This window comes from Leucoraja erinacea, chromosome 3, assembly GCF_028641065.1.
Source record: "Leucoraja erinacea ecotype New England chromosome 3, Leri_hhj_1, whole genome shotgun sequence".
Classification (NCBI taxonomy): Eukaryota; Metazoa; Chordata; class Chondrichthyes; order Rajiformes; family Rajidae; genus Leucoraja; species Leucoraja erinaceus.
The window spans coordinates 22,124,291-22,151,424 of record NC_073379.1 but is presented as its reverse complement, the minus strand read 5'-3'; the positions used below and the strand labels follow the sequence as shown (position 1 = coordinate 22,151,424).

At 46.0% G+C, this 27,134-nt stretch overlaps 1 protein-coding gene across 3 annotated transcripts in view; it reads right to left on the bottom strand.

Annotated features, from left to right (window-relative positions):
- Nucleotides 1-411: 411 nt before the first annotated feature.
- The window catches only part of nat8l (N-acetyltransferase 8-like), a 59,001-nt gene continuing 32,278 nt past the window's right edge, over nt 412-27,134 (bottom strand). For 2 of the 3 annotated variants that reach the window (XM_055632255.1, XM_055632257.1), the window contains one exon: nt 412-1,947. In XM_055632255.1, the coding sequence (XP_055488230.1) occupies nt 1,580-1,947 (368 nt within the window). In that variant the 3' untranslated portion in view covers nt 412-1,579. Of the gene's footprint in view, nt 1,948-6,823; nt 7,861-27,134 lie in introns of those variants that run through there. The other variant, XM_055632256.1, reaches the window with a different exon arrangement.

Here is a 27,134-nt window from a genome sequence, read left to right as displayed (position 1 = left end):
TGTGAGCGTCGGTGGAGAGAGCACATGGATTTCCATAGAAACCACAGCCTCCATCTGCTCAAATGACATCACTCAGCGCAAGCAGTAGTAAAGACGGTTCATGGAGAGACAAAGAAATTAAACTCAAAAGCAGCATAGATATTCCAGAGCACATGCAAAGGGTTCAACCTGTGTACAGTGGAGGAGGGAAAGGGGACGAGGGTGGAATGGGGGAGAAGGCAGGAGGAAGGCAAATGAAATGTTTAGTTTACAATATGCTACATGAGGTCGGCAACTGATTGAATCTTGCTTGCTTGTCAAGACAATGGAAATAAGAGTCAGTGGTTTTTGGATGCATCGGATTTCCCTCCCTCCCCCCCCCTCTCTCTCTCTCTCTCTCTCTCTCTCTCTCTCTCTCCTCTCTCCTCTCTCTCTCTCTCTCTATGTCTCTCTCTCTCTCTCTCTCTCTCTCTCTCTCTCTCTCTCTCTCTCTCTCTCTCTCTCTCTGTCTCTCTCTCTCTCTCCCAGATTGTGGTACATCCAAGCAGTTATCTTCTTTTTGAAGCTTTGCCCATTCAGAACCATGGACAAGTTCCCAAGGCCAGGAGTGGCCTTGCTTCAGGTCACTGGCTTTGACCCTGCACACCTCAAGAAGCAGGGACGAACCAGGCAGGTATTACGGGTTTTGTTTCTTTGCCACAAACAATAATTTGATCGACCAAGAATCTAACGTTAACAATAGTGCTGACCATGAAGGGGGTTAAATTAAGCAGGGTGCTAGATTGGGGGGGTGGGGGGCAATGGAAGGGAGCTGGGCTGGCATTAAATACACAAGGAAGGATCTATTCCCAATTGGGTCAATTAAAAAGATGGGTTTATGGAAAGAAAAGGGTTGAGAAGGATGTATGGTCAGAGAGGGACTGGAGGGATTTATGGATAGGGAAGGTTTAGAGGGATAAATGGAGAGGTTTTATGTAGGATATAGGGATGGGTTTCGAAGGATACATGGATAGGAAGGGTTTAGAGTGAGACATGGAATAGGAAGGGATATGGGCCAAATAGAAGGGATATGGGCCTAATCCAAGCAATTGAGACAAGCCCAATATACCAACTAGGTCGGCATGGACAAGGTGAGCCGAAGTAGGCCCAGTTATCATGCTGTACAGTTCTATGGTTCTAATTCCCAACCCTCCCTTCCACACACACAGGAGACACCCCTGCAGTACTAGTTACCACATCCACATCCACATCCACCGCGGGCGGGCTCGGGGTTAGAGGTGCGCTACACTTGGGAATCCCCGCGTTCCGTCTGTGCCGGTTTGTATTTGGCGGGAAGGTGAGGGCGCGGGTTGCCTGGATGGCACAAAATGGCGGCTCCCTGGGCCCGGACACCACGGGTAGGGACTGCCGACCGACCCTCTGTGTGTGTGTGTGTGGGGGTAAGGATAGAGAACGCTCTTGTCAGTAAAAAGACTGGAAACGGGGAGGAGGGTGGAGAGGGGATGGGAGACAAGGAGAAAAGAAAACCACGAAGGGAAGGAAACCAAGGAATTGGTACGCTGGTGCAAGGTGGAGGGGGCGTTTGAAGGTCGAGGGCAGATCACTCCTCGCGTAAGTGCAGCCGGTAACGATGATAACGCACTTGGAAGAAGACCTTCTCCAGCGCGGAGAGTGTCATCCCCGGCAGCACGTAGTGGTCGGTGACGCCCACCCGCCTGAAGCCCAGCGACTCGTACAGCTTGTGGGCGGCCATCTTGACGGCCGTGGTGCCCAGCACCACCGCCGAGTAGTTGTTGAGCACGGCAAACTCCAGCACCTTGCGGCCCAGCGCCTTGGCGATGCCCTTCCCCCGCTGGTCAAAGTCCACCGACATGCGGCACAGTTCCACCGTGTTGTCCTCCTCGTTGCCCCTGGCCGCCACGATGCCCACCACGTTCCCGTCCAGGATCGCCACCCAGAAACAGGAGCCTGCGGAGAGATGAAGGGAGGGGGGAGCTCAGTCTTTCTTCCCTTTACATTGGTGACATATTTTAAATAATAATACCTATATAAATATAAATAATAATAGCGAGTACAAGCCAAGTCTATCCAGTCTTTCTTCTGGACTTTCATATGAAGAAAGACTGGATAGACTTGGCTTGTACTCGCTAGAATTTAGGAGATTGAGGGGGGATCCTATAGAAACTTACACAATTCTTAAGGGTTGGACAGGCTAGATGCAGGAAGATTGTTCCCGATGTTGGAGAAGTCCAGAACTAGGGGTCACAGTTTAAGGTTAAAGGGGAAATCTTTTAGGACTGTGATGAGAAAAACATTTTTCACACAGAGTGGTGAATCTGTGGAATTCTCTGCCACAGAAGGTAGTTGAGGCTAGTTCATTGGCTATATTTAAGAGGGTTAGATGTGGCCCTTGTGGCTAAATGGATCAGGGGGTATGGAGAGAAGGCAGGCACTGGATACTGATTTTGGATGATCAGCCATGATCATATTGAATGGCGGTGCTAGCTCGAAGGGCCGAATGGCCTACTCCTATTTTCTATGTTTCTATGTTACCTGTAGTGCCGCTGAAAGTAAGATTTGAATTGTTCCCTTTCAGGACACTTGTCAATGAAGCACTCTTGAATCTCTCACTCTTAAAAGGAATATTGTTTAATTTATGACCCCATGTGCCGAGGTACAGTGAAAAGCTTTTAGTTGCGTGCCATCCAGTTAGTAGAGAGACTACACATGATGTCAATCAAGCCACCCACAGTATGCAGGTACCGGATAAAGGGAATAATGTTTAGTGCAAGATAAAGTCCAATTAAAGATAGTCCGAAGGTCTCCAATGAGGTCATAGAAACATAGAAAATAGGCGCAGGAGGAGGCCATTTGACCCTTCGAGCCAGCACCCCCATTCATTGTGATCATGGCTAATCGTCCCCAATCAATAACCCGTGCCTGCCTTCTCCTCATATCCCTTGATCCCATTAGCCCCTAGAGCTCTATCTAACTCTCTCTTAAATCCATCCAGTGATTTGGCCTCCACTGCCCTCTATGGCAGGGAATTCCACAAATTCACAGCTCTCTGGGTGAAAACGTTTTTTCTCTCGGCAGTCTTAAATGGCCTCCCCTTTATTCTAAGACTGTGGCCCCTGGTTCTGGACTCGCCCAACATTGGGACCATTTTCCCTGCATCTAGCTTGTCCAGTTCTTTTATAATTTTACATGTTTCTATAAGATTACCCCTCATCCTTCTAAACTCCAGTGAATACAAGCCTAGTCTTTTCAATCTTTCCTCATATGACAGTCCCGCCATCCCAGGGATCAATCTCGTGAACCTACGCTGCACTGCCTCAATCACAAGGATGTCCTTCCTCAAATTAGGAGGTCGCTGGAAACTCAGGACCACCGTCCCGTTGGAGATAGGATGCTTGGTAACTGCTCGGAAGAATCTGTCCCAGAATCTGGAGGCATATGCTGCTCACACTTCTGTACCCCTTGCTTGATGGGAGAGGAGAGAAGAGGGAGTGACCGGGGTGAGACTCGTCATTATTGTGCTGTTGGGCTTCCTTTACCTTCCTGTAGTCTTCCTTCCCTTACCCCGGTGTCTAATATTTGGATTAATACCCGTTGTGCTACTCCTGCAAGTAAGAATTTCATTGTCCCCCTTTGAAAACACTTGACAGTAAAATATTCCAGTTTCAAAGGACTTTATTTCTTGAAGTGCAGGAGGCTGAGGGGTGATCTTATAGATGTGTATAAAATCACGGGGGGAATGTACAGAGACTTTTACCCTGGGTGAACTTTCAAAAACCAGAGGACAGAGGTTCAAGGTGAGAGGAGAAAGATTTAATAGGAATCTGACATAAAATGTTTTCAGTCAGAAGGTGGTGGCTATAAGGAATGAGCTGCCAAAGGAGGAAGTTCACATGTGTACAGGCACATGTGTGGACAGGTTTAGCAGGGCAGGGGCCCAAACATGGGCAAATGGGACCAGTTTGGATAGGACATTTTGGTCAGTATAGGTAAGTTGGGCAGAAGGGTCTGTGTCCAAGCTGTATTGTTCTATACTTCATGGGTTTCTCCCACAACAGTCTACAAACTAGGTATATCAAGGATGTGTTGGAGGTACGTTAGTTAACGTCGAAGTTGCAGTATAGCTCAATATGCCCAGTACATCGACTTGGTTGGCATGGACAAGATGGGCCGAAGAGCTGGCCAGCTCTATAAGGTGGCACAGTAGTAGAGTTACCACCTTACAATGCCAGAAACCCAGTTCGATCCTGACTACAGGTTCATATTCATGTGCTAGAAGCAGAATTAGGCCATTCGGCCCATCGTTTATTATGCCATTCAATCATGGTTGATCTATCTCTCCCTCTCAAACCCAGTCTCCTGCCTTCACCCCATAACCCCTGCCACCATTACTCATCAAAAATCTATCTCTGCCTTAAAAATATCCATTGACGGCCTCCAAAGCCTTCTTTGGCAATGAATTCCACAGATTCACACCCTCTAACCAAATAAATCCTTCTCATCTCCTTCCTGAAGGAACGCCCTTTTATTCTGAAGCTATGACCTCTGGTCCTCGACTCTCCCACTTGTGGAAACATCCTCTCCACATGCATTCAATCCAAGCATTTCACTATTCAGTACGTTTCAATGAGGTGTCCCCTCATCCTTCTAAAATCCATCGAATAGAAGCCCAGCGCCATAAAACTCTCATCAAATGTTAACCCACTCATTCTTGGGATCATTTTCGTAAATCTCTGGACCCACTTCAGCGCCAGCACATCCTTCCTCAGTTGTGGGGCCCTAGTTTGCTCACAATACTCCAAATGTGGCCTGTCCAGTGCCTTATATAGCGTAGCATTACATCCCTGTTTTGGTATTCTAGTCCTCTTGAAATAAATACTAGCGGTTGCCTTCCTTACTGCCGATTTGACTTGCAAATTAACTTTTTGGGAATCTTGCACCAGCAATCCCAAGACCGTTTGCACGTCCGATTTCTGAATTCTCCCCCCATTTAAAAAAGTCTAATCTTTATTCGTCCTACCAAAATGCATGACTTGCTAGTTTGTATTCCATCTGCCCCCGCTTCGTGGCCCATTCTCCCAACCTGTCCAAGTCATTCTGCAGAGTCCTTGCCTACTCTACACTATCTGCTCCTCCACCCATCTTAGTATCATCCACAAACTTGGCCACAAATCCTTCGATTCCATCATCCAAATCATTAATAGACAATGTGAAGAGCAGCGGCCCATGCGGCACTCCGCTAGTCACTGGCAGCCACCCAGAAAAGGCTCCCTTAATTACCACTCTTTGTCTTCTGCCATCCAGCCAACCTGCTGTCCCACGCTAGTATCTCACCTTTGATGCCGTGGGCTCTCAACTTCTTTAGCAGCCTCACTTGTGGCACCTTAGTAAAGGCTTTCTGAAAATCTAGATAAACAACATCCCCTGACTCTCCTATGTCTATCCTGCTATTTATTTCCTCAAAGAATTTCAACAGATTTGTCAGGCAAGATCTCCCCTTCACAGAATCATGCTGACTTTGGCCTATTTTATCATGAATTTCTAAGTACTCAGAAACCTCATCCTTTATAATGGACTCTAAAATCTTACCAACCACTGAAGTCAGGCTAACTGGCCTATAATTTCCACACTTCTGCTTTGCTCCCTTCTTGTGCAGCGGGGTAATATTGGCAATTTTCCAATCGTCCAGAACAACTCCTGACTCTAGTGATCCTTGAAAGATCACTACTAATGCCTCCACTATCTCTAAAGTTACCTCCTTCAGACCCTGGGGTGCAGTCCATCCGCTCCAGGTGACTTATCTACCATCAAACCTTCCAGGTTCCCAAGCACCTTCTCCGTAGTAATAGCCACCCCAGTAACTTCAATCCCCTGACTCTGTTGAATTTCAGGCACGTTGCTGGTGTTTTCTACCATTTGCCATTTCTTTATTTCCCATCACGAAAGGGTGTTGTATGCACAGAGTTTGTACGTTTTCCCCATGACCAAGTGGGTTTTCCCCAGGTGCTTCGGTTTCCTCCCACACTCTAAAGACGTGCAGGTTAATTAACCAGTAAAAATAATAAAGTGTCCCTTGTGTGTAGGATAGTGCTAGTGTACAGGGATCACTGGTCAGTGCAGGCTCAGTTGGCCAAAGGGCCTGTTTCCGCGCTGTATCTCTAAACTGAATAAAAGTGGGCTGTTCAGCCATTTGATCTGCTCCACAATCCAATATGATTTATTAGTGTCACATTTACCAAGATCCAGTGAAATATTTAGCTTGTGTACTATCCAATTATATCATACTATGCATGATAGACACAAAATGCTGGAGTAACAGGCAGCATCTCTGGCAGCATTTCATCCAGAAATGTTTCCTGACCTGCTGAGTTACTCCAACATTTTGTGTCTATCTTCGATTTAAACCAGCATCTGCAGTTCCTTCCAACACATACTATACATGAGTACAATCAAGCCATACATAAGCAAGGTAATAGAAAAATAATTAGAGTGTAGAATATAATGTTACAACATTCCAGTTACAGGGGAAATGCCTGAGGCATGCAACGAGGTTGGTTGGAAGATTGCTGCACCCTACATTATCATTATTCTGATAACTAGGGAAGAAGTTGTAAAAATCCAATATCAAGAAACTGTAGACAGACACAAAATGCTGGAGTAACTCAGCAGGTCAGGAAACATTTCTGGATGAAAGCAATAGGTAAAGTTTCGGGTCGAGACCCTTCTTCTGTCTGACCCGCTGAGTTACTCTGACATACTGGGACTTTCTTTGGGGGGGGGGGGGGGGGGGGGGGGGGGGGGGGGGTGGGTGCAAGCTGTTCTTGAATCGGCTGGTAGGTGTTTTCAAGCGTTTGTATCTTCTGCCTGACAGGAGAGGGGAGAAGAGGGAATGACCAGGATATGAATGGTCCTTGATTATGTTGGCTGCTTTTCTGAGGCAGTGTGAAATATAGATGGAGTCAAGCGGTGGGGAGGCGGGTGTGTCTGATGGGCTAGGCTGTTTCCTCATCTCTCTGCAATTTCTTCTTGTCTTGGGCAGAGCAATTGCTATATCAAGCTGCAATATTGTTGGACAGGATGCTTTCTATGTTGCAATCAATTTGTTACACGTTGATGCGACCAAATTCCCCCATCTGAGCTGTGACTGTCACCAGCTAGGCCTGTTTATTATTGTCACGTGTTCTGAGGTAGAGTGAAAAGCTTTGTCTTGCATGCTATCCAAATAGATCAGATCTACTGTACATAAATACAATACAATCCAAGTCAAATATAATAGGTGGAGCAAAGGGGCAGATACAGATTGCAAACTCTAGTTCTCCGCATTGTCGCGCATCAGTTCCATAGGCAAAATCCAATGTCTGCAATGAGGTGAATCGCACAGTACCCTAGTTTATAGAAGGACATCAGAAGCGTCATAACAGAGGGGAAGAAGCTGTTACTTAGTCAGCTGGAAGAGTTGTTTGTTATTTGAAGAGTGAGGAGATAAACACAACGCTGTTCTCATCCATAGAGCTGCAGTAGTGATTGTTAACAGCTTCAAGTTCTGAGGCATCCATTGTCACCTAATCTGGTCCCTTCACAAGAAAGCGCATCAGTGTATTTTTTATTTTTTTTAATGCATCTGAGAAGATTTGGCACACCCATGATGTGGAATAGTGACGAAATTCACCTCCGCCAGGTATGGCAACTGCTCTGCTCTTGATCGCCTGAACCTGCAGAGAGTAGTGAACGCAGCCCAGTCCATCACAGGCTCGTCACTTTCTTCCATCCAGTCCATCTTTGTGGCGCGGTGCTTCAGGGAGGCTAGAAGCATCGTCAAGGATAACAGCCACCCTGGACATTCCCTTTTCTCGCTTCTACCTCCTGGGAGAAGATACAGGAGCTTCAAAGCTCAGACGTCTAGACTTAAAAACAGCTTCTTCCCCACTGCTATCAATCTCTTGAACCAATCACGCCTTTCACACTCCATTCCTGGAGGTGCTGCCACAAACTCACACTCTAAACTCTACTTCGTTCTGTTATAGCACTTTACAAAAAATGTGCACTGCTTCAGATTGCACTTCAATCTTGCACCATTCTGTTCTTTTGCACTCATGGTATTTATTATTATATAATACTGTTTACTCTGCGAGCTTCATGTGAACAAGGTCATCATTGGTCCCTGGTGTATAGGACAATAAACCAATCTGAATTGGGATTAGATTGCTGGGCTTGGAGTGAATAAGCTAGGCTAAAGAAGGCAACGGGTTTCTATCTGAAGGACATGGGAAAACTGGATGGGTTCTTATAATAATGCGGTGGTTCAGTTCAATTTACTTTATTGTCACATGTACCGAGGTAACGTGAAAAGATTTTGTTGCGTGCTAACTGGTCAGCGGAAAGACAATACGAGATTGCAATCGAGCCACTTACAGTGTACAGATACATGATAGGGGAATAACGTTTAGTGCAAGGTAAAGCCAGTAAAGTCGGCTCAAAGATAGTCCGAGGGTCACCAAAGGGGTTTAGTGATCATCGGTATTTGTGACTACCGGTGAGATTTTTAATGTCAGATTATAAACAATTTAAATTCCACAGCTACTGTGGTGGAATTTGAACCCATGCCTTGAAGATGACTGACTTTGGTGCCTTCCCTCACAGTGGGAAACTTTGGATTCTGCTGTGTGGGGATGTTTTTATGTTGAACTCTATCGTGTGTTGTGTTCTTTATTTTATTGTATGGCTGTATGGTGATCACATTTCACTGTGCCAACTGGCACATGTGACAAATAAATGTACCTTGTATCTTGAACTCATGGCTGTGCAGTTAGCAACAAGGAACCACACTTGGCAGAAAAGATGGAACAGATGGACTTGAGTGGACAAACAAAACCAGAGATATGGACTGGGCCACAATTCTATTTTACGTTACCACACTGCACCCAACTTGACAAACATTTCACCAACATCACTAACATGTAGATCCCTTCACACTATGGTTTCCCTTAGACTTACTCATGGAAACACAGCCCAACACGTGAGGCAGGACACAAAGGTCGACTTGAACACTCGATAATATGGGGTAGATGTTTTAGAAACATAGAAACATAGAAATTAGGTGCAGGAGTAGGCCATTCGGCCCTTCGAGCCTGCACCACCATTCAATATGATCATGGCTGATCATCCAACTCAGTATCCTGTTCCTGCCTTCTCTCCAGACCCCCTGATCCCTTTAGCCACAAGGGCCACATCTCACTCCCTCTTAAATATAGCCAATGAACTGGCCTCAACTACCTTCTGTGGCAGAGAATTCCAGAGATTCACCACTCTCTGTGTGAAAAAAGTTTTCCTCATCTCGGTCCTAAAAGATTTCCCCCTTATCCTTAAACTATGACCCCTTGTTCTGGACTTCCCCAACATCGGGAACAATCTTCCTGCATCTAGCCTGTCCAACCCCTTAAGAATTTTGTAAGTTTCTATAAGATCCCCCCTCAATCTTCTAAATTCTAGCGAGTACAAACCGAGTCTATCCAGTCTTTCTTCATATGAAAGTCCTGACATCCCAGGAATCAGTCTGGTGAACCTTCTCTGTAGTCCCTCTATGGCAAGAATGTCTTTCCTCAGATTAGGAGACCAAAACTGTACGCAATACTCCAGGTGTGGTCTCATCAAGACCCTGTACAACTGCAGTAGAACCTCCCTGCTCCTATACTCAAATCCTTTTGCTATGAATGCTAACATACCATTCGCCTTCTTCACTGCCTGCTGCACCTGCATGCCTACTTTTAATGACTGGTGTACCATGACACCCAGGTCTCGTTGCATCTCCCCCTTTCCTAATCGGCCACCATTCAGATATTAATCTACTTTCCTGTTTTTGTCACCAAAGTGGATAACCTCCATTTATCCACATTATACTGCATCTGCCATGCATTTGCCCACTCACCCAGCCTATCCAAGTCACCTTGCAGCCTCCTAGCATCCTCCACAGCTAACACTGCCCTCCAGCTTTGTGTCATCCGTAAACTTGGAGATGTTGCATTCAATTCCCTCGTCCAAATCATTAATATATATTGTAAATAGCTGGGGTCCCAGAACTGAGCCTTGCGGTACCCCACTAGTCACTGCCTGCCATTGTGAAAAGGACCCTTCACTCCTACTCTTTGCTTCCTGTCTGCCAACCAGTTCGCTATCCACATCAATACTGAACCCCCAATACCGTGTGCTTTAAGTTTGTATACTAATCTCTTATGTGGGACCTTGTCGAATGCCTTCTGAAAGTCCAGATATAACACATCCACTGGTTCTCCCTTATCCACTCTACTAGTTACATCCTCGAAAAATTCTATAAAATTCGTCAGACATGATTTACCTTTCGTAAATCCATGCTGACTTTGTCCAATGATTTCACCACTTTCCAAATGTGCTGCTATCCCATCTTTAATAACTGATTCTAGCAGTTTCCCCACTACCGACGTTAGACTAACTGGTCTGTAATTCCCTGTTTTCTCTCTCCCTCCCTTTTTAAAAAGTGGGGTTACATTAGCTACCCTCCAATCCTCAGGAACTACTCCAGAATCTAAAGAGTTTTGAAAAATTATCACTAATGCATCCACTATTTCTGGGGCTACTTCCTTAAGTACTCTGGGATGCAGCCTATCTGGCGCTGGGGATTTATGGCCGATCCATTAATTTACCTAACACCACTTCCCGGCTAACCTGGATTTCACTCAGTTCCCCCATCTCATTTGACCCCCGGTCCCCTGCTATTTCCGGCAGATTATTTATGTCTTCCTTATTGAAGACAGAACCTAAGTAGTTATTCAATTGGCCTGCCATGTCCTTGTTCCCCATGATCAATTCACCCGTTTCTGACTGCAAGGGACCTACATTTGTTTTAACTAATCTTTTTCTCTTCACATATCTATAAAAGCTTTTGCAGTCAGTTTTTATGTTCCCTGCCAGTTTTCTTTCATAATCTATTTTCCCTTTCCTAATTAAGCCCTTTGTCCTCCTCTGCTGGTCTCTGAATTTCTCCCAGTCCTCTGGTAGGCAGCTTTTTCTGGCTAATTTGTACGCTTCATCTTTTGTTTTGATACTATCCCTGATTTCCCTTGTTATCCACGGATGCACTACCTTCCCTGATTTATTTTTTTGCCAAACTGGGATGAACAATTGTTGTAGTTCATCCATGCAGTCTTTAAATGCCTTCCATTGCATATCCACCGTCAACCCATTAAGAATCAATCGCCAGTCTATCTTGGCCAATTCACGTCTCATACCCTCAAAGTTACCTTTCTTTAAGTTCAGGACCCTTGTTTCTGAATTAACGATGTCACTCTCCATCCTAATGAAGAACTCAACCATATTATGGTCACTCTTGCCCAAGGGGCCTCGCACAACAAGACTGCTAACTAACCCTTCCTCATTACTCAATACCCAGTCTAAAATAGCCTGCTCTCTCGTTGGTTCCTCTACATGTTGGTTTAGAAAACTATCCCGCATACATTCCAAGAAATCCTCTTCCTCAGCACCCCTGCCAATTTGATTCACCCAATCTATATGTTTTGCTGGTATTGTACAAATGTCCCCCACATACAATGACACTTTAAACAGCCCCTCAGGTGTGACAAGATCTCAGACCTGACACGTTCATTGTTCAATCTTTCCACAAAATTTTGTCTGACCTGCTCAACATTTTCTACTTTCTATCCCCACGGGTTTCCAGATTCTGCAAGGCTGTGTACTATATCTGAGTGTGTATTATAAATTTCTGCAATTAGACTATTTATTTTGTTTGATATGTTGCGCCTCAGTAACCCCCATCAGTTTGCAAATAGCAATGACTGGTCTGCCTCAATCTTCATACGTTTATGCTCACTCTCACAGCGATACCTCTTTGCATTGAAACCATTACTGTTCCTTTACACACTCAGTGGATTCTCTGACACACCACTGATGACTAATAATCAGGCTACTTCAGGTGAGAAGGGTTTCACTACATTGTAATTCCCTTCTATTTGGCCGATGGCAGAAAAGGGGACAATATTAATTTAGTCTTCAGTTCAAGTAACTGCGTGCTTACCAGTCTCCACTTCAAACTGAGGCATTTCTGGTCTCCATCTCATACTATGGGAGGACAGATTAAATCTTAAACTGAATCAACAACAAAGACCCTTTCTCCCACAATTGGAAACATCTTCTCAATGTCTGCCCTGTGAAGACTACTTAACATCTTTTATGTTTCAATGAAGTCATCTTTTAAGTTTCTGCTGTACAATGGACACAAGCCTGTCAGACTTTTCTTCTAAGACTGGGCAGCCACTGTGGCGCAGCGGTAGAGTTGCTGTATTACAGTGCTTGCAGCACCAGTGACCCGGGTTCGATCCCGACTGCGGGTGCTGTCTGTACGGAGTTTATATGTTCTCACCATGACTGCGTGGATCTTCTCTGATACCTTCGGTTTCCTCCCACACTCCAAAGAAGTACAGGTATGCAGGTTAATTGGCTTGGTGTATGTTTAAAATTGTCCCTAGTGTGTGTAGGATAGTATTAATAGGTGGGGATTGCGGGTCGGTGCGGACTCAGTGGTCCGAAAGGCCTGTTTCCGCACTATCTCTAAACTAAACACAATACATCCTTGCCAGAATAGACACAAAGTTCTTCAGACTGAAGAAGGGTCTCGACCCAAAACGTTAGTCTGCAGAAGGGTCTCGACCCAAAATGTTACCTATTCCTTTTCTCCAGAGATGCTGTCTGACCCGCTGAGTTACTCCAGCTTCTAGTGTCCATCAGTTCCTTCCTACACATCCATTCTAGTCATTCCTGTCAACTTACTCTGAATTGCTTCCAACACATTAGATCATAGGATGAACACTTGACACAAGACTCCAGATGCGGTCTCACTAATGTCCCCTATCACTAAAAATAGCCCTTCTGTATTCAGTTCTCGAATCCACAATCTCTTTCAATGGGGAACAGGACCAGGGACCAGATATCTACTTCTGCTTTTATTCCCTCTGTTCACCTTAATCTGGTTGATTACGGTCCACATTTTATACCAGTCTTCGGTTTGAGTAGCAGTCATCAGTCAATTAAATTTAAGGAGCACAGAGATTTTAAGATGCGAATTACAGATCTTTCAGCTCAACTGAGCTGAAAAAATGCAATTAAACTGAGCAAGTTACTGTCTTCGATTGCTTCGGAAGTGAAGGTGTTCTGATCTCCAGTCTTAAATGAGCCAAAGGATTGCAAGAAGCCAATTTCAACAAACTTTAAAACTGTGCAATTAAATATATAGGACATAAAACAGGCCCTCTGGCCCACAATATCTGTGCTGAATATGATACCAAATTAAACTAATCTCTTCTGCTTGCTAATGATCCATAATCCTCCATTTCCTTCTTATTTGTGTGATTTAAAAGCCTCTTAAATGCCAATATTCTACTTGCCTCCACCACCACTCCTGGCAGCACATCCCAGGCACCTGCCACATTGTAAAAAAAAACTTGCCCTACTCATCTCCTTAATCTGTAAGATATTCCCTCAAGTCTTTGACATTTTCATCCCAGTAAGATACAAGTCTTTATCCAGAACAGTTCTAATTGCAGAATATTCATCTCTAGTAATGCTAATAAGAACAAGTCTACACTTCAGGCAAATTATTGGGATCTTTAGTTATTGGTATATTTTTGTTATATACAGCAAATAGAGACAGCAAATACTTTGCTTTTGTGATATCCAGTCAAAGAAAACTAAATAGGGTACAGATTTTGATTGCAAGCAACAGAAGGAGCCGAGGGCTTCTGTTTATACTAGTTACAAGTTACACTAGTTAAACTGAGCTGTAACGTTAGAATGAGGTTAGGTCTGAGGTTAAATCTAACTGATTAAGAACAGGATCTTAAATTAAAGGAATTACGATGACAGTGGCCACATTCCTGGAGTCTGAACATGGTTGCTCCAGATCTCTGCCTGACCTGCTGAATAATTTAGATCCCCAGTGGCCACGGTGGAGTTGCTGCCTTGCAGCACCAGAGAACCAGGTACAATCCTGATTATGGGTGTTATCTGTATGTAGTTTGTACGTTCTCTCCGTGACCTGCGTGGTTTTCTCCGGGATCTCCGGTTTCCTCCCACACTCCAAAGATGTCCAGGTTTGTAGGCTACTGGGCTTGGTATAAATGTAAATTATCCCTAGTGTGTGTAGGATAGTGTTACTGCATGAGAATCGCTGGTGGGTGCGGACTCGGTGGGCAGAAGGGCCTGTTTCCATGCTGTATCTCTAAACTATACTGTGTTTAGTGAGTGAGTATTTAGAGGAGTGCACCTGTTTCTTGGCCTTCAGACTAGTCAACGAATACGGTGTTGATTATTCTGACACAATACAAATCCTCAGCTTGAATTAAGGGAATGAGTGTTGGAGAAATGTCTTATGCTGACTAGAACATTGTAGGAAGCCAATTTCAACAAACTGACACCAAAACTGATCTCCAACCTGAAACGCTGCCTGTCCATGTTACTCCAGCACTTTGTGCTTTTTCTCAACATAGGAAGCTGACTGTTTGGTGCTTGGAGCTTCCCCAGCACCAGGCTCTGGTACAGCCACACTACCCCAAGCTCTGCCATGGGACGGGATCACCAAGATGACAGAAGAACAGGTTCAAGAATCTGCTTAAAGTCTCCCTTGAAGAAAGGCACTATTCACAACTATTCATAGTCGTAGAGTGATGCTGTATGGAAACGGGCCCTTTGGCCCTCCAAGTCCACACTGAGGATCAACCACCCATTTACACTATTACCACTCATGTCTAATCCAACTTTATTTTATCCATATTGTTCTCAATTCCCCCAGATTCTACCACTCTCCTACACACTAGGGGCCAAAATTAAAAAAAAATAAGGGGTAAGCTATTTAGAACGGAGACGAGGAAACACGTTTTCTCACAGAGAGTTGTGAGTCTGTGGAATTCTCTGCCTCAGGAGGCTGAATTTCTGGATACTTTCAAGAGAGAGCTAGATAGGGCTCTTAAAGATAGCGGAGTCAGGGTATATAGGGAGAAGGCAGGAACGGAGTACAGATTGGGGATGATCAGCCATGACCACATTGAATGGTGCTGCTGGCTCGAAGGGCCGAATGGCCTACTCCTGCACCTATTGTCTATTGTCAATGCACAGTGGACAATTAGCTGACCAAGCCATAGTTCCTTTGAGATGTAGGGACAACCCAAGCAGCAGTGCCTGGACTTTGCTGCCAGGAATGGTGGTGGAAGCAGATACAATGGTGGTGGGGGGGGGGGGCATTTGGGAGGCTTTTAGATTAGCACTTGGGGGTATGCGAGGAATGGAAGGATATGGATCACATGCAATGAGGAAACCAAAGAAGTCACTTAGAGAACGTGTAAACTCTGCACAGACAGCAGCCGAGGTGAAGATCGAACCCGGTTCTCTGGTGCAGTGAGACAGTGGCTCTACTCTCTGATCTTCCACCCATTGCCACTCAGTGTAGAGGAGGAGTGTTTGGTTTGGGATTGAGGTCCTCACGTTAATCCATCAGGAGTGCACGACAACCTTGGAGGCAGTGGCCTCCTCCCTGTCTTACTCACCTACCCACTCCAACACACACCGCCCCATTGCTGGAAGAGTGCGCCATTACCACATTGGCTTCATCGGCAAACCTTAGAGTGGTGTGGAAGCAAGTCCTCCTCGATCACAAAGGATCACCTCAGGAGAAGACAGCTCCTCCCGTCAAATAAATAGAATGAATATGCAGCTCCAGTCCGCTCAGATGGAACGAGTTTACTCGTCCAGGAATTAGTCCGACCAGACAAATGAACTTGTGCAGAGGATTTCTGTTCAAATCAATGGGAACCAATGAAGTTACCAACCACAGGCCACCCAGCGGACTGAACATTTACACCACGCTGAGCATTTATCTCAGACTTCCAGCAGCTGCAGCACTTGGTGTCTCAAACATGTGCGGGCACTAATTTCAGCACAGACCTCTCATCACGTTGCCCCAGTACACATCGTTGCTTTAAAAAATAAAATGGAGTTGGGTTTTCACTAAAAATCCCATCAAAAGGTTAATCAACTGAAGCTTTAACTTTGCTCTTTTCTCTCCACACAGGCCACCTGCCTGTAGGGGATGTTGCTGCATTTGGCGTCAGCTTTTCATTACTTGTACTTTTTGGTCTGTGCCCTATTTCTAGAAGCCAAAATAAATCATATTGTTGCCTGCACTGTTAGCTGTGTGCTTGCACACTTAGGCCAAGTCCCTGCCCACAGAGCAGCTTCTGTCTGGAGTCAATGAACGACCAAAAGCGCAGGAAAATGGGACATCAGCCCCACTGCAATGTCTCTCTTCCCCTGCCTTTATCTCCCATCTTGTATATAGTAGAAACATAGAAAATAGGTGCAGGAGTAGGCCATTCGGCCCTTCGAGCCTGCACCGCCATTCGATATGATCATGGCTGATCATCCAACTCAGTATCCCATACCTGCCTTCTCTCCATACCCCCTGATCCCTTTAACCACAAGGGCCACATCTAACCCCCTCTTAAATATAGCCAATGAACTGGCCTCAACTACCTTCTGTGGCAGAGAATTCAAGAGATTCACCACTCGTTACTTCATTATGGATCTGTGATACAATAGAATAATAAAATCATACTGCAGAAATAGGCCCTTCAGCCCAGCACATCCATGCTGAACGTGCACTCATCCATACCGTTGCCTCACAGCGCCAAACATCCAGGGTTGATCCTGCTCTCCGGGGTTGCCAGTGTGGAATTTGCGCGTTTTCCCTGCGACCGTGTGGGTTTCCTCCAGGTGCTCTGGTTTCCTGTGTGTGTCAAGGTGTGTGTGTGTGTGTGTGTGTATGTGTGTGTGTGTGTAGGTTAATTGGCCTCTTGTAAATTGCCCTCTGGTGCGCTGGGTGAGGGTGCGAAAGCGGGATAACATACAACAAGTGTCAATGAATTACCATGGTCAGTGTGGACTTGCTGGATCAAAGGCATCATTTCCGTGCTAAGGTAGTCCCATCGCTTCCTTCACCAACCAGCAAAGCAAACGGTCAGAGCAGCCAATGTCCTGCCGTCAGAATTCAATGGAAAAAAATATCTACACAAAGTACCTGTAACCGCTGCAAAAGGGCAGGAATCAGGCTGTGGAACCTGTTCCATTGCAGGTGGGAGTTGGCCCGGGAAGAATCCTTTTAGGTGGGGAGAGATGCTCGGGGCATTCCGCTCCTGTGCACTCCAACCTCTCAATTTCCACCCATCAGTTTTAAAGGACAGGGAACAGGGCTGCAAGCACAGAATCACAAAACCTTTGTCAGATGGTTCCTGTCAGCATGAAATTGGCTCAGCTTTCACCAACTTCACTTTTCGAGCGCAAGAAATATACAGATCGCCTGTTCATTTTTGTGCTGCAGGAGCAGGCTGTGCTTAGACGGGCAGCTGCCTGCCCCGTTGCTATAGTGATGTAGTGCAGGAGAGGGGTACAGGAGGTGTCCATCCACACAACTTGCTTGCCTGCCTTTCTACACAAGGAAATAGGAGCAGGAGTAGGCCACTCGGCCCATGAAACCCGTCCTGTCACTTGATATGAACGTTGCTGATGGCTGCTGGCCTCACCATTGTGCTAGTTCCCCGATCCTTCAAACATTCCATCTGCTCTTTAACGACCTCCAATTATCCAACTACAACCTATCAGGTTAGACAAATTCAACCTTTTCTCCTTTGTATCGTAGAGCATAAAAGTACGTAGAACAGTACCGCGCAGGAACGGACCCTGGAGACAGATGTCCTTTAAACAGCCTCCTTTCACCTTAAAGCCGTGCCCTCTAGTTTTTGACATTTCTGCCTTGGGGTAAAAAGAATTCTGACTGCCTACCCTAACTCTGCATCTCATAATTGTATATACTTCTGTGGGGTGTGAGATTGCAACCTTCAAGTGGTCCACCCTGTTTCGACTAATGCAATCAACCCGACGTGCACAAACAAAAGATGAAATCGAACAAGTTGACCTACAACTTTAGGCTGTGTGTGTGTACACCATACACAAGAAGAAGAAGATATACTTCTGTCAGGTCTCCCCACAGGCTCGATGCTGCATAGAAAACAATCCAGGTTTGTTCAATACACAAAGCGCTGGAGTGACTGGGCGGGTCCGGCAGCTTCTCTGGAGGCCATGGATAGCTGATGTTTCGGGTCAAGACCCCTTTTCAGACTCAAGAAGTCTTCAGTCTGAGGGGTCCCGGCCCGAAACTTCGCTCTCCACAGATGCTGCCTGACTCGCTGAGTTACTCCAGCACTTTGTGTTTTGCTCAAGATTCCAGCATCTGCTGTTCCTTGTATCTCCAAGTTTGTTCCACTTCCCATTATTGCTAACACCCTCTAATCCAGGCAGCATTCTGGTAAAAACATCGATAGGAATCATTTGTACCCCTGACTTGGATTATCTTAAGAGTGATGCCATGGGCACTGTTAACACATTCCAGTTGCTTGCTGAAATCACATGTTAATGTAACTCATTGGAAATGCAGGGGGAGCTTCAGATATATGTGAAGCAGTTCACAAGCACAGCCACAGAACATGGGCCACCACCACTAAACTGTTAGCAGGTCACCAGGGAGCTATTAGCCAGGTCTATTTGTGGTTTGCTGAGAGTGAAATGCTATTTAAGTGCAGTGTCAGGGGGTTTGGGAAAATACATGGATATAGAAATAGGAATGGAGCCCCCTGACCTTCAAGAATGTCCCACTGTTTATTTCAACTCAGTTTGGGTTTCCATAATCCCCACCCAGAGCGGGGAAGGGCATTTGGTTGTCCAGGTCCATTTCACAGGGACCCTGCATCGTGACTGTTGTATTGCCAACCCTGCATGTTAATGCCTGTTTGAATGTATAGAAATATGGGCTCCCACAGGGTATAAATGGGGTTTGAGAAGACAGAATGTACAACAGTGCAGCACAGGAACAGTCCTCCGGCCAACAATGTCCGTGCCGTGCATGATGCCAAGTGAAGCCAAACTCTGCCTGCATGTGATTGACCACTTAGGACGTTACTCAGTCTCACCACTCAACCCCCTCATCTCCACTTCACACTCTGTCCCACTGACTCTCCAAAGCTTTATAAAGGAGAGAGCTGTGGCACTAAGATGCCTGGATAGAGTGAACGTGGAGAGGATATTTCCACTAGTGGGAGAGTCTAGGACCAGAGGTCACAGCCTCAGAATAAAATAAGTTCCTTTAGGAAGCATATGAGGAGGAAGCTCTTTAATCAAAGGGTGGTGAATCTGTGGAATTCATTGCCACAGCAGGCCGTGGAGGCCAATTCAATGGATACTTTTAAGGTAGAGATAGATAGATTCTTGATTATTACAGGTGTCTGAGGTTATGGGGAGAAGGCAGGAGAATGGGGTTGAAAGATAGATCAGCCATGATTGAATGGCTTGGTAGACCTGATGGGCCTAATGGACGAATTCTGCTCCTTCATAAAGAGAGCATTTATGAAGAGACAACTTGGCTCTGTATTCCATGGAGATTACCCGTACAAGGGATGCTCTTATTCAAACATACAAGATCCTGAAGGGAATTCTTAGGATAAATATTGAGATATTTTCACTAGTGGGAGAAACATTTAAAATGAAGGCATGAGAACATCTCTTCCCTCAGAGGATCGTGGATCAGTGGAATTCTCTGCCCAGAGGGTGGGGGGTGGATCATTTGACATATTTAAGGTGGAGATAGACAAATAGTTGAAAGATTGAGGAATTGATGGAGAAAGGGAACGGGCTCAGAAGAAGAGATGAGGGTAGACACATAATGCTGGAGTAACAGCGGGACAGGCAGCTTCTCAGGAGAAAAGGAATGGGTGACGTTTCAGGGTCGAGACCCTTCTTCAGAAGAGGAGATGAGGTCTGGGGCAGATCAGCCACAATCACATTAAATGGCAGGCCAGGTTTGAGGGGCCAAGGGGCTGAGTGGCCTCCTCCTGGTATTTTCTTGAGTACAGTTAGTGAAGTGCTCAATGTGGCGGGGGGGCGGGGGGTATGAGGAGGTCTGTTGCAATGGGCTTCACTGAGAGAGGGATGTACCCAAGCGCTTAAGGATAAGGGGGAAATCCTTTTAAAAAACCGAGATGAGGAGAACTTTTTTCACACAGAGAGTGGTGAATCTCTGGAGCTCTCTGCCACAGAGGGTTGTTGAGGCCAGTTCATTGGCTATATTTAAGAGGGAGTTAGATGTGGCCCTTGTGGCTAAGGGGATCAGGGGGTATGGAGAGAAGGCAGGTACGGGATACTGAGTTTGATGATCAGCCATGATCATATGGAATGGCGGTGCAGGCTCGAAGGGCCGAATGGCCTACTCCTGCACCTAATTTCTATGTTTCTATGTGTGCACAGGGATATGAGTGTACACAAGGATGGGATGTGCAGGGAGGTGAATGCACCCTCGTCTCGGGTGTACCCAAGACAGGGAGAAACCCGAGGTGGAGAGAATGCAGATTGGAGGGCGTGCTGGAGGTCAGATTGTGGGGGTGGGGAGGGGGGGAACGAGGAATAGAGAGGTTTAAGAAGAGATTTACAGAGCGCTGTGCCTCAGCAGCTAAAGCCACAGTCACCAATGGTGGAGACACAAGAGTCTCCAAATGCTGGGATTTTGAGAAAAACAAAAAGTGCTGGAGGAACTCAGTGGGTCAGACAGCATCTGTGGAGGGAAATGGATAGACAACGTTTCGGTGGGGAAGCTGATCAAGCCTGCTGCAACCCTCATCTCTGCAAATGCCTCTTCCAATGCTTACCCAGGTTTCTCCTGTTGATGCTGCTCCCCCTTCTTCTTCCCGTCGCAACAAACAGGCTGCCAGGCATTTGCTTTGCTCATCAGCTGCTTGCTGCAGAGGTTGGGTATCGGTGGCATGCTCTAGGCTGGCTGTTAACCCTCACCCACAGCCTGTGACTGTAGCCCTGCAGTTTGTCACTCTGGATAAGACAGGAACAGTCAACACACTGTGGTGTCCGTGAGTCCACTTGAGGTTCTGTTGTTTATATGCACAACTTTTGACCTTCAAGTACAATTGTGGACAGCCAGAGTGAGGCAATGTAAACAGCTTTCAGCACTAAGGTTGTCCTGTGACTACCCAGCACTGATGAAACGCCTCGAGTCAGAGAGATACAGCATGGAACAGATCCTTCAGCCCTTCAAATCCATACCAGCCTTCAACCTCACACTTACACCTGTACCATTTCGTTCTACCCACATTCCCATGAACTCCCCTCAAATTCTATCCTCACCTACAGTTTAGGGGCAATTCACACGGGCTAATTAACTTGCCAACCTGCATGTGTTTGGGATGTGGGAAGAAACTGGAGAACCTGGGAGAAATCCATGCTGGAATTCCACAGGGAGAACGTGCAAACTTCACACAGACATCACCAAAAGTCAGGACTGAAATCGTGTCTCTGCCACTGCATGACGGCAGCGATATTAGCTGCACCACTGTCATAGGGTCATGTGGCAAGTAATATTTGTACCAAACATTTGTCCGGATTGAGTACTCAACCATGAGCCCTAGAGATATACAGCATGGAAACAGGCCCTTCGGCCCAATTCATCCATGTTGGCCAATACGCCTTCCTGAGCCAGTCCCGTTTACACACGTGTGGCCCACATCCCTCTAAACTGTTCCTCAAATGTACCCATCCAAACATTTTCTGAACATTGTAATTGTACCTGTCCACACCACATCATTTGGCAGCTCATTCCATATACCCATCACCCTGTGCCACCTCTAATCCACGAACCTTATTGAGAGGAGAGGCTGCCAACTGCATGTTTTATGGTGGGTCCGCAGACTCACCTGAGTTTGTCATTGTAGCCATTTCTTATGTTACAGTCTGTACAATGTTCCAGACTACATCATTACACAGACTGCAAGAATATTCCACAGACTGTAGACATTACACAACTGTTCAACATTACCAACCAAAGTTTAATCTTAACTGCCCCATTATTTTACGCTTTGAGAGAAACTCTTTGTTCTGCTCATTGTCTGCCCCACCTTCCCCGCTATCGAGACCAACGTATTTCCCCCTTTCTTCATTCTGGTGAAGAATACTGGGTCTGCATTGATGGCTGCTTCTCGTTCCACAGACTCTGTCTGACCTGCTGCTGAATTTGCCCAGAATTCTCTACTGTTAATTCACACCTCATCTAACTCCTTCGATCACACATTCCCAATCCATTCTTGTTCTATATCCCCAGTTTACAGCAAGATTAAAACAATATATTGCTTCTAATATTAGATGTACTCACTGGCAGAGGCACTTGGGAGCTGTTGAGGGGAGGAGATGAGGGTCTGCTGGGATAGAGGGGGATGATATGGATGAATATCTCTTTAATCAGAGATGACGGCACAGTGGCGCAGCAGTATAGGTGCTGCCTTACCGCACTAGAGACCCGGGTTCGATCCTAACTACGGGCGCTGTCTGCAAGCAGTTTGTAGGTTCCTGTGACCTGCATTGGTTTTCTCCGGGATCTCCAGTTTCCTCGCACACTTCAAAGACTTACAGGTTTGTAGGTTAATTGGATTGGCGCAATGGTTAATTGTCCCTAGTGTGTGTAGGATAGTGTTAATGTGTGGGTATCGTGGATCGGTGGGCCGAAGGACCTGTTTCTGCGCTCTGTCGCTATACTAAACTAATGGTGTGAATGGTTGGTGACGGTAAACAAGACATATGAAGATTGGAGCAGCCGTTCAATGTGATCACTATTCAATGTGTCCCTAACTAATCTGCTTCAGGCCTTATCTCCTCTACTGTGCCAGTTCCATCTTCCCCCAATTGTCTAGTCTTTCAAAAAATGTGTCTACCTCCTTTCTTGGTATCCCAATCAATCCAGCCTCCACAACCCTCCGAGATAGAGAATTCCAGAGATTCACCACCCTGTGCGAGGGCATGTTCAGTTTAAAACAATTGGCCCTGATCTCGTACCTGTGTTCCCACATTTGAGGTTCTCAGTCATACTGTGAAGAGTCATCCAGTATGGAAACAGGCCATTCGGCCCGCCATGTTCATGCTTACCAGTGGACTCCCATCCCATCTCCCAGCAGCAGGCCTAATCCCAAGCAATTCCAATGCTCATGCAGACATTTCGTAAACACTATAAGTGACTCTGCTTCCACCACTCTATCCAACATTGTTTTGCAGGTACTCACCACTATCAGGGCGAAGAAAGTCCCGCTCAGATCCACACTACTCCTACTCCTCACCCTAAAAATCTATGTCCTCTGGTTTTATGTACCAACAAAGGAGAAAGGTTTCCTGCAATACTCATCATTTTACAGACCTCAATCACATCTCTTTTTATCCTCCTCTGCTCTTGGGAAAACAGACCTGGATCCTCCAGTCTCTCCTCATAACCGAAGCGCTCCATCCCAGGCAACAACCTGGTGAAGATAGACACAAAGTACTGGAGTAACTCAGCGGATCAGGCAGGATCTCTGTGTCTATCTTTGGTATAAAGCAGCATTTGCAGTTCATTCTTATAACAACTCAGTGAATCTCCTCTGCACCCTCTCCAATAGCTTCTCCCACCAGTGGAGACATCTTGACATCTGCCCTGTCAGGCCCCCTGATGATATATGTTTCACTAAAATCACCCTTCATTCTTCTAAACTCCAAAAATAATTCCTTTGGTGCTTATAACTGGACAATGCTCTCAACTGAGGAGTGAGCTGAGTCCACATACGCTCGTCACAAGGATGTTTACAAAGTATTTTATGGAGTCTCCTGCAGCAGAGAGATCAGATCAGTAAAAGCTGAAGCGAACCAGAGCGAGCGATAAAATTGGATTCAAAATTGGCTTGGTTGCAGGGAGCACTATCTCACATATGATTTAGTTTCCAGTTCAGCGTGGTTTATTGTCACGTGTACCAAGGTACAGTGGAAAGCCTTTGTTGCGTGCTAACCAGTCAGCAGAAAGACAAAACATGAATACAATCAAGCCATTTACAGTGTATAGGGAACATGATAAGGGAATAATGTTTTGTGCAAGGTAAAGCCAGCAAAGTCCGATCAAGGATGGTCCGAGGGTCACCATTGAGGTAGATAGTAGTTCAGTGGTCTCTGGTTGTGGTAGGATGATTCAGTTGCCTGATAACAGCTGGGAAGAAAGGCATGGGGCAAGGCACATCGTTCTTCTGCTTTTCATGCTGTAAAAATGATTTAGAGTTAAATGTAGGATCCACATTTCAGAAGCTGGATGATGATACCATGGCCAGCGGTTAATGATGAGGAACGACGTTCTGGGCTGGAGTGTACAGGGTAGGTTTACCTTATGGAGGTGCACAAGATCATGAGGGGCATGGATAAAGTGAACACTCAGAGTTTTTTTCCTAGGATGGAGGATTCTAATGCCCCTGTCCCACTTAGGAAACCAGAACGGAAACCTCTGGAGAATTTGCGCCCCACCCAAGGTTTCCGTGCGGTTCCCGGAGGTTTTTGTCAGTCTCCCTACCTGCTTCCACTACCTGCAACCTCCGGCAACCACCTGCAACCTCTGGGAACCGCACGGAAACCTTGGGTGGGGCGCAGAGTCTCCAGAGGTTTCCGTTCAGGTTTCCTAAGTGGGACAGGGGCATAAGACTAGAAGGCATTGCCATAAGGTGCGAAGGGTGAGATTTAAGAAGGACATCAGGGGCATTTTTTCTACTCAGGTAGTCGACCGTATCTGGAACAAGTGCCAGAAGAAACCGCAGAAGCGGTTACAATTACAACTTTTAAAAAACAGATATATGTATGAGAAGGGTTTAGAGGGATATGGTCCAAATGCAGGCAAATGGGACTATCTCAAAATGCCAAGTTGGTTGGCATGGACAAGGTGGGCCGAAGGATCTGTTTCTGTGCTGCACAGATCTCAAACTAGGTGGCGAGTAAAGCTAGAACATTGAATTAAGTCCAGGGATGTGTGAGGCAACGCATTAGGGAGGAACAACAAAGCAGGGGCTGAATGATAAATGGTAGGCTTGTAAAAGTAGAGGAGCAGAGGGATCAAGGTCTCCAAATCCCCAAGGCAGAATGGATGGTAGACAAGGTGGAAAGGAAGGTGTGTGGTCTTATGGCTGAGGTATAAAACTTAAAATACTGCAAAGTCAGTCCCGGCCCAACTGACTTTGCAACATTCTCGTCACAAACATCTAGGGACTGGGGTCTAAAATGGGAGAATGTCCCGCAGATTAGTCAAATAGCAGCCTGACAAGTCATACGCACAGAATCATTCCTTGCGGAATTGCAATTCCTGGTTATGTTATGTCCCTACAGTAGAACAACCTCACCAGAGGGGTGGGGGTGGGTGGGGGGGGGGCGGATATTGCGAGGCACAGGAGGAAGTGAGTAAAGTCCTCAACCTTGACTTAACCCTTGTAGTCCTCAACCTTGACTTCCACGAGTCCCAAGATGGGGAGGGAAACCTCTGTCTGATCACTGCCTACCATCCTCCATCCACTACCTCCATCAGTGCTCCTCCAAGATGCACAACCTTTGGAAGATGGAACCACAAGAGACTGCATACGTTGGAATCTTGAGCAACACACAAAGTGCTGGGGGAACTCAGCAGGTCAGGTAGCATCTGTGGGGACAAATGAACAGACAAGGTTTCGTGTTGGGACCTTTCACCATTCTGAAGTCTCGTCCCAACCCAAAACGTTGGCTGCCCAATCCCGCCACAGATGTTGCCTGACCTACTGATTTACTCTTAACATACGGAAGATGCTCTTAACGTATTAGCAATGTACTCTAGATGCTGTCTTCAATGTCCATCACCAGGAGTGTCCTGGTCGCACCTCTACTGGTCAAGGCTGGTGAACCAGGATATCCAAGCTGGTTCTGAAGCAGGTGGTGAGTGAACCAACACCAGAGATAACCCTACTCGATCTCATCCTCACCAAGCATCACCTCACCTGTGGATCATGCTTCTGATCATTGGTAGAAGTGGCCAACACACAGTCCATGTGGAGGCAAAGTGCCACAGCAGCGACATGTCGCCAAAGCCAGGCGACTCTTTGCTTGCTGGTCCCAGAAGTGGATCTGCCATCATTGATTATAATCGCTCCACTCTTTTAAATCTTTATTTGAACAGCAACATTTCTTAGACCTTCGAACTATCTTTAATCGGACTTTACTGGAGTTTATCTTGCAATGACCACTATACCCTTAATCCTGTACCTCTACACAGTGGACAGTTTGATTGTAATCATGTATAATCATGGATATCATGTGACAAAAGGATTTTCACTGTACCTCAGTACACGTGACAATAACGATAAACTAAACTAAACATTGATCCTTCACTTGGACACCCTCTATCGTGTTAACTTGCAGTAGATTGTGAAAACTCAGAGCAGATGCTCGAGGCAGTGGCGGCAAGGCACACCGCCATGGGAAAACTCATGAACCTCACAAGAATGTCATTAAGGTGGAAAGGGTGCGGAAGAGATTCAGCAAGATGTTACCTGGACAGACACTAAATGCTGGAGTACCTCAGCGGGACAGGCAGCGAATCTGGAGAGAAAGAATGGGTGACGTTTCGGGTCGAGACCCTTCTTCAAACCTCTTGACCGAAATGTCACCCATTTACTCTCTCCAGAGATGCTGCCTGTCCCAATGAGTTACTCCAGCATTTTGTGTCTATCTTCGATTTAAATGAGCATCTGCAGTTCCTTCCTACACATGTTACCTGGACATGCAGGCTTGAGTTATAGAGGAGAGGTTGGAAAGGTGCCGAAGAGGATGAGATATACCCTTATTGAGGTGGACAAGATCACCAGGACATGGATAGAGTGAATGCTCACAGTGATTTTCCCAGGGTAGAGGATTCTAAAACTAGATGGCGTAGACATAGGATGAGATCGGACAGATTTAAGAGGAACCTCAGCCGCAACATTTCAGTCAGAGGGTAGTCAGTATCTGGAATGAGCTGCCGGTGGAAGCCAATGAAGTAGATATTATTATGACATGAAAAAGACATATAAATGATTCGATGACTCCATAATTACTGTCAAACCAGGCGATTGAGTCTGTCTCAGTGATGAGGGGAGTGTTTGCTAGTGCTGTCGGGGAGGATTTAAACTAATGTGGCAGGGGGATGGGTGCAAAAG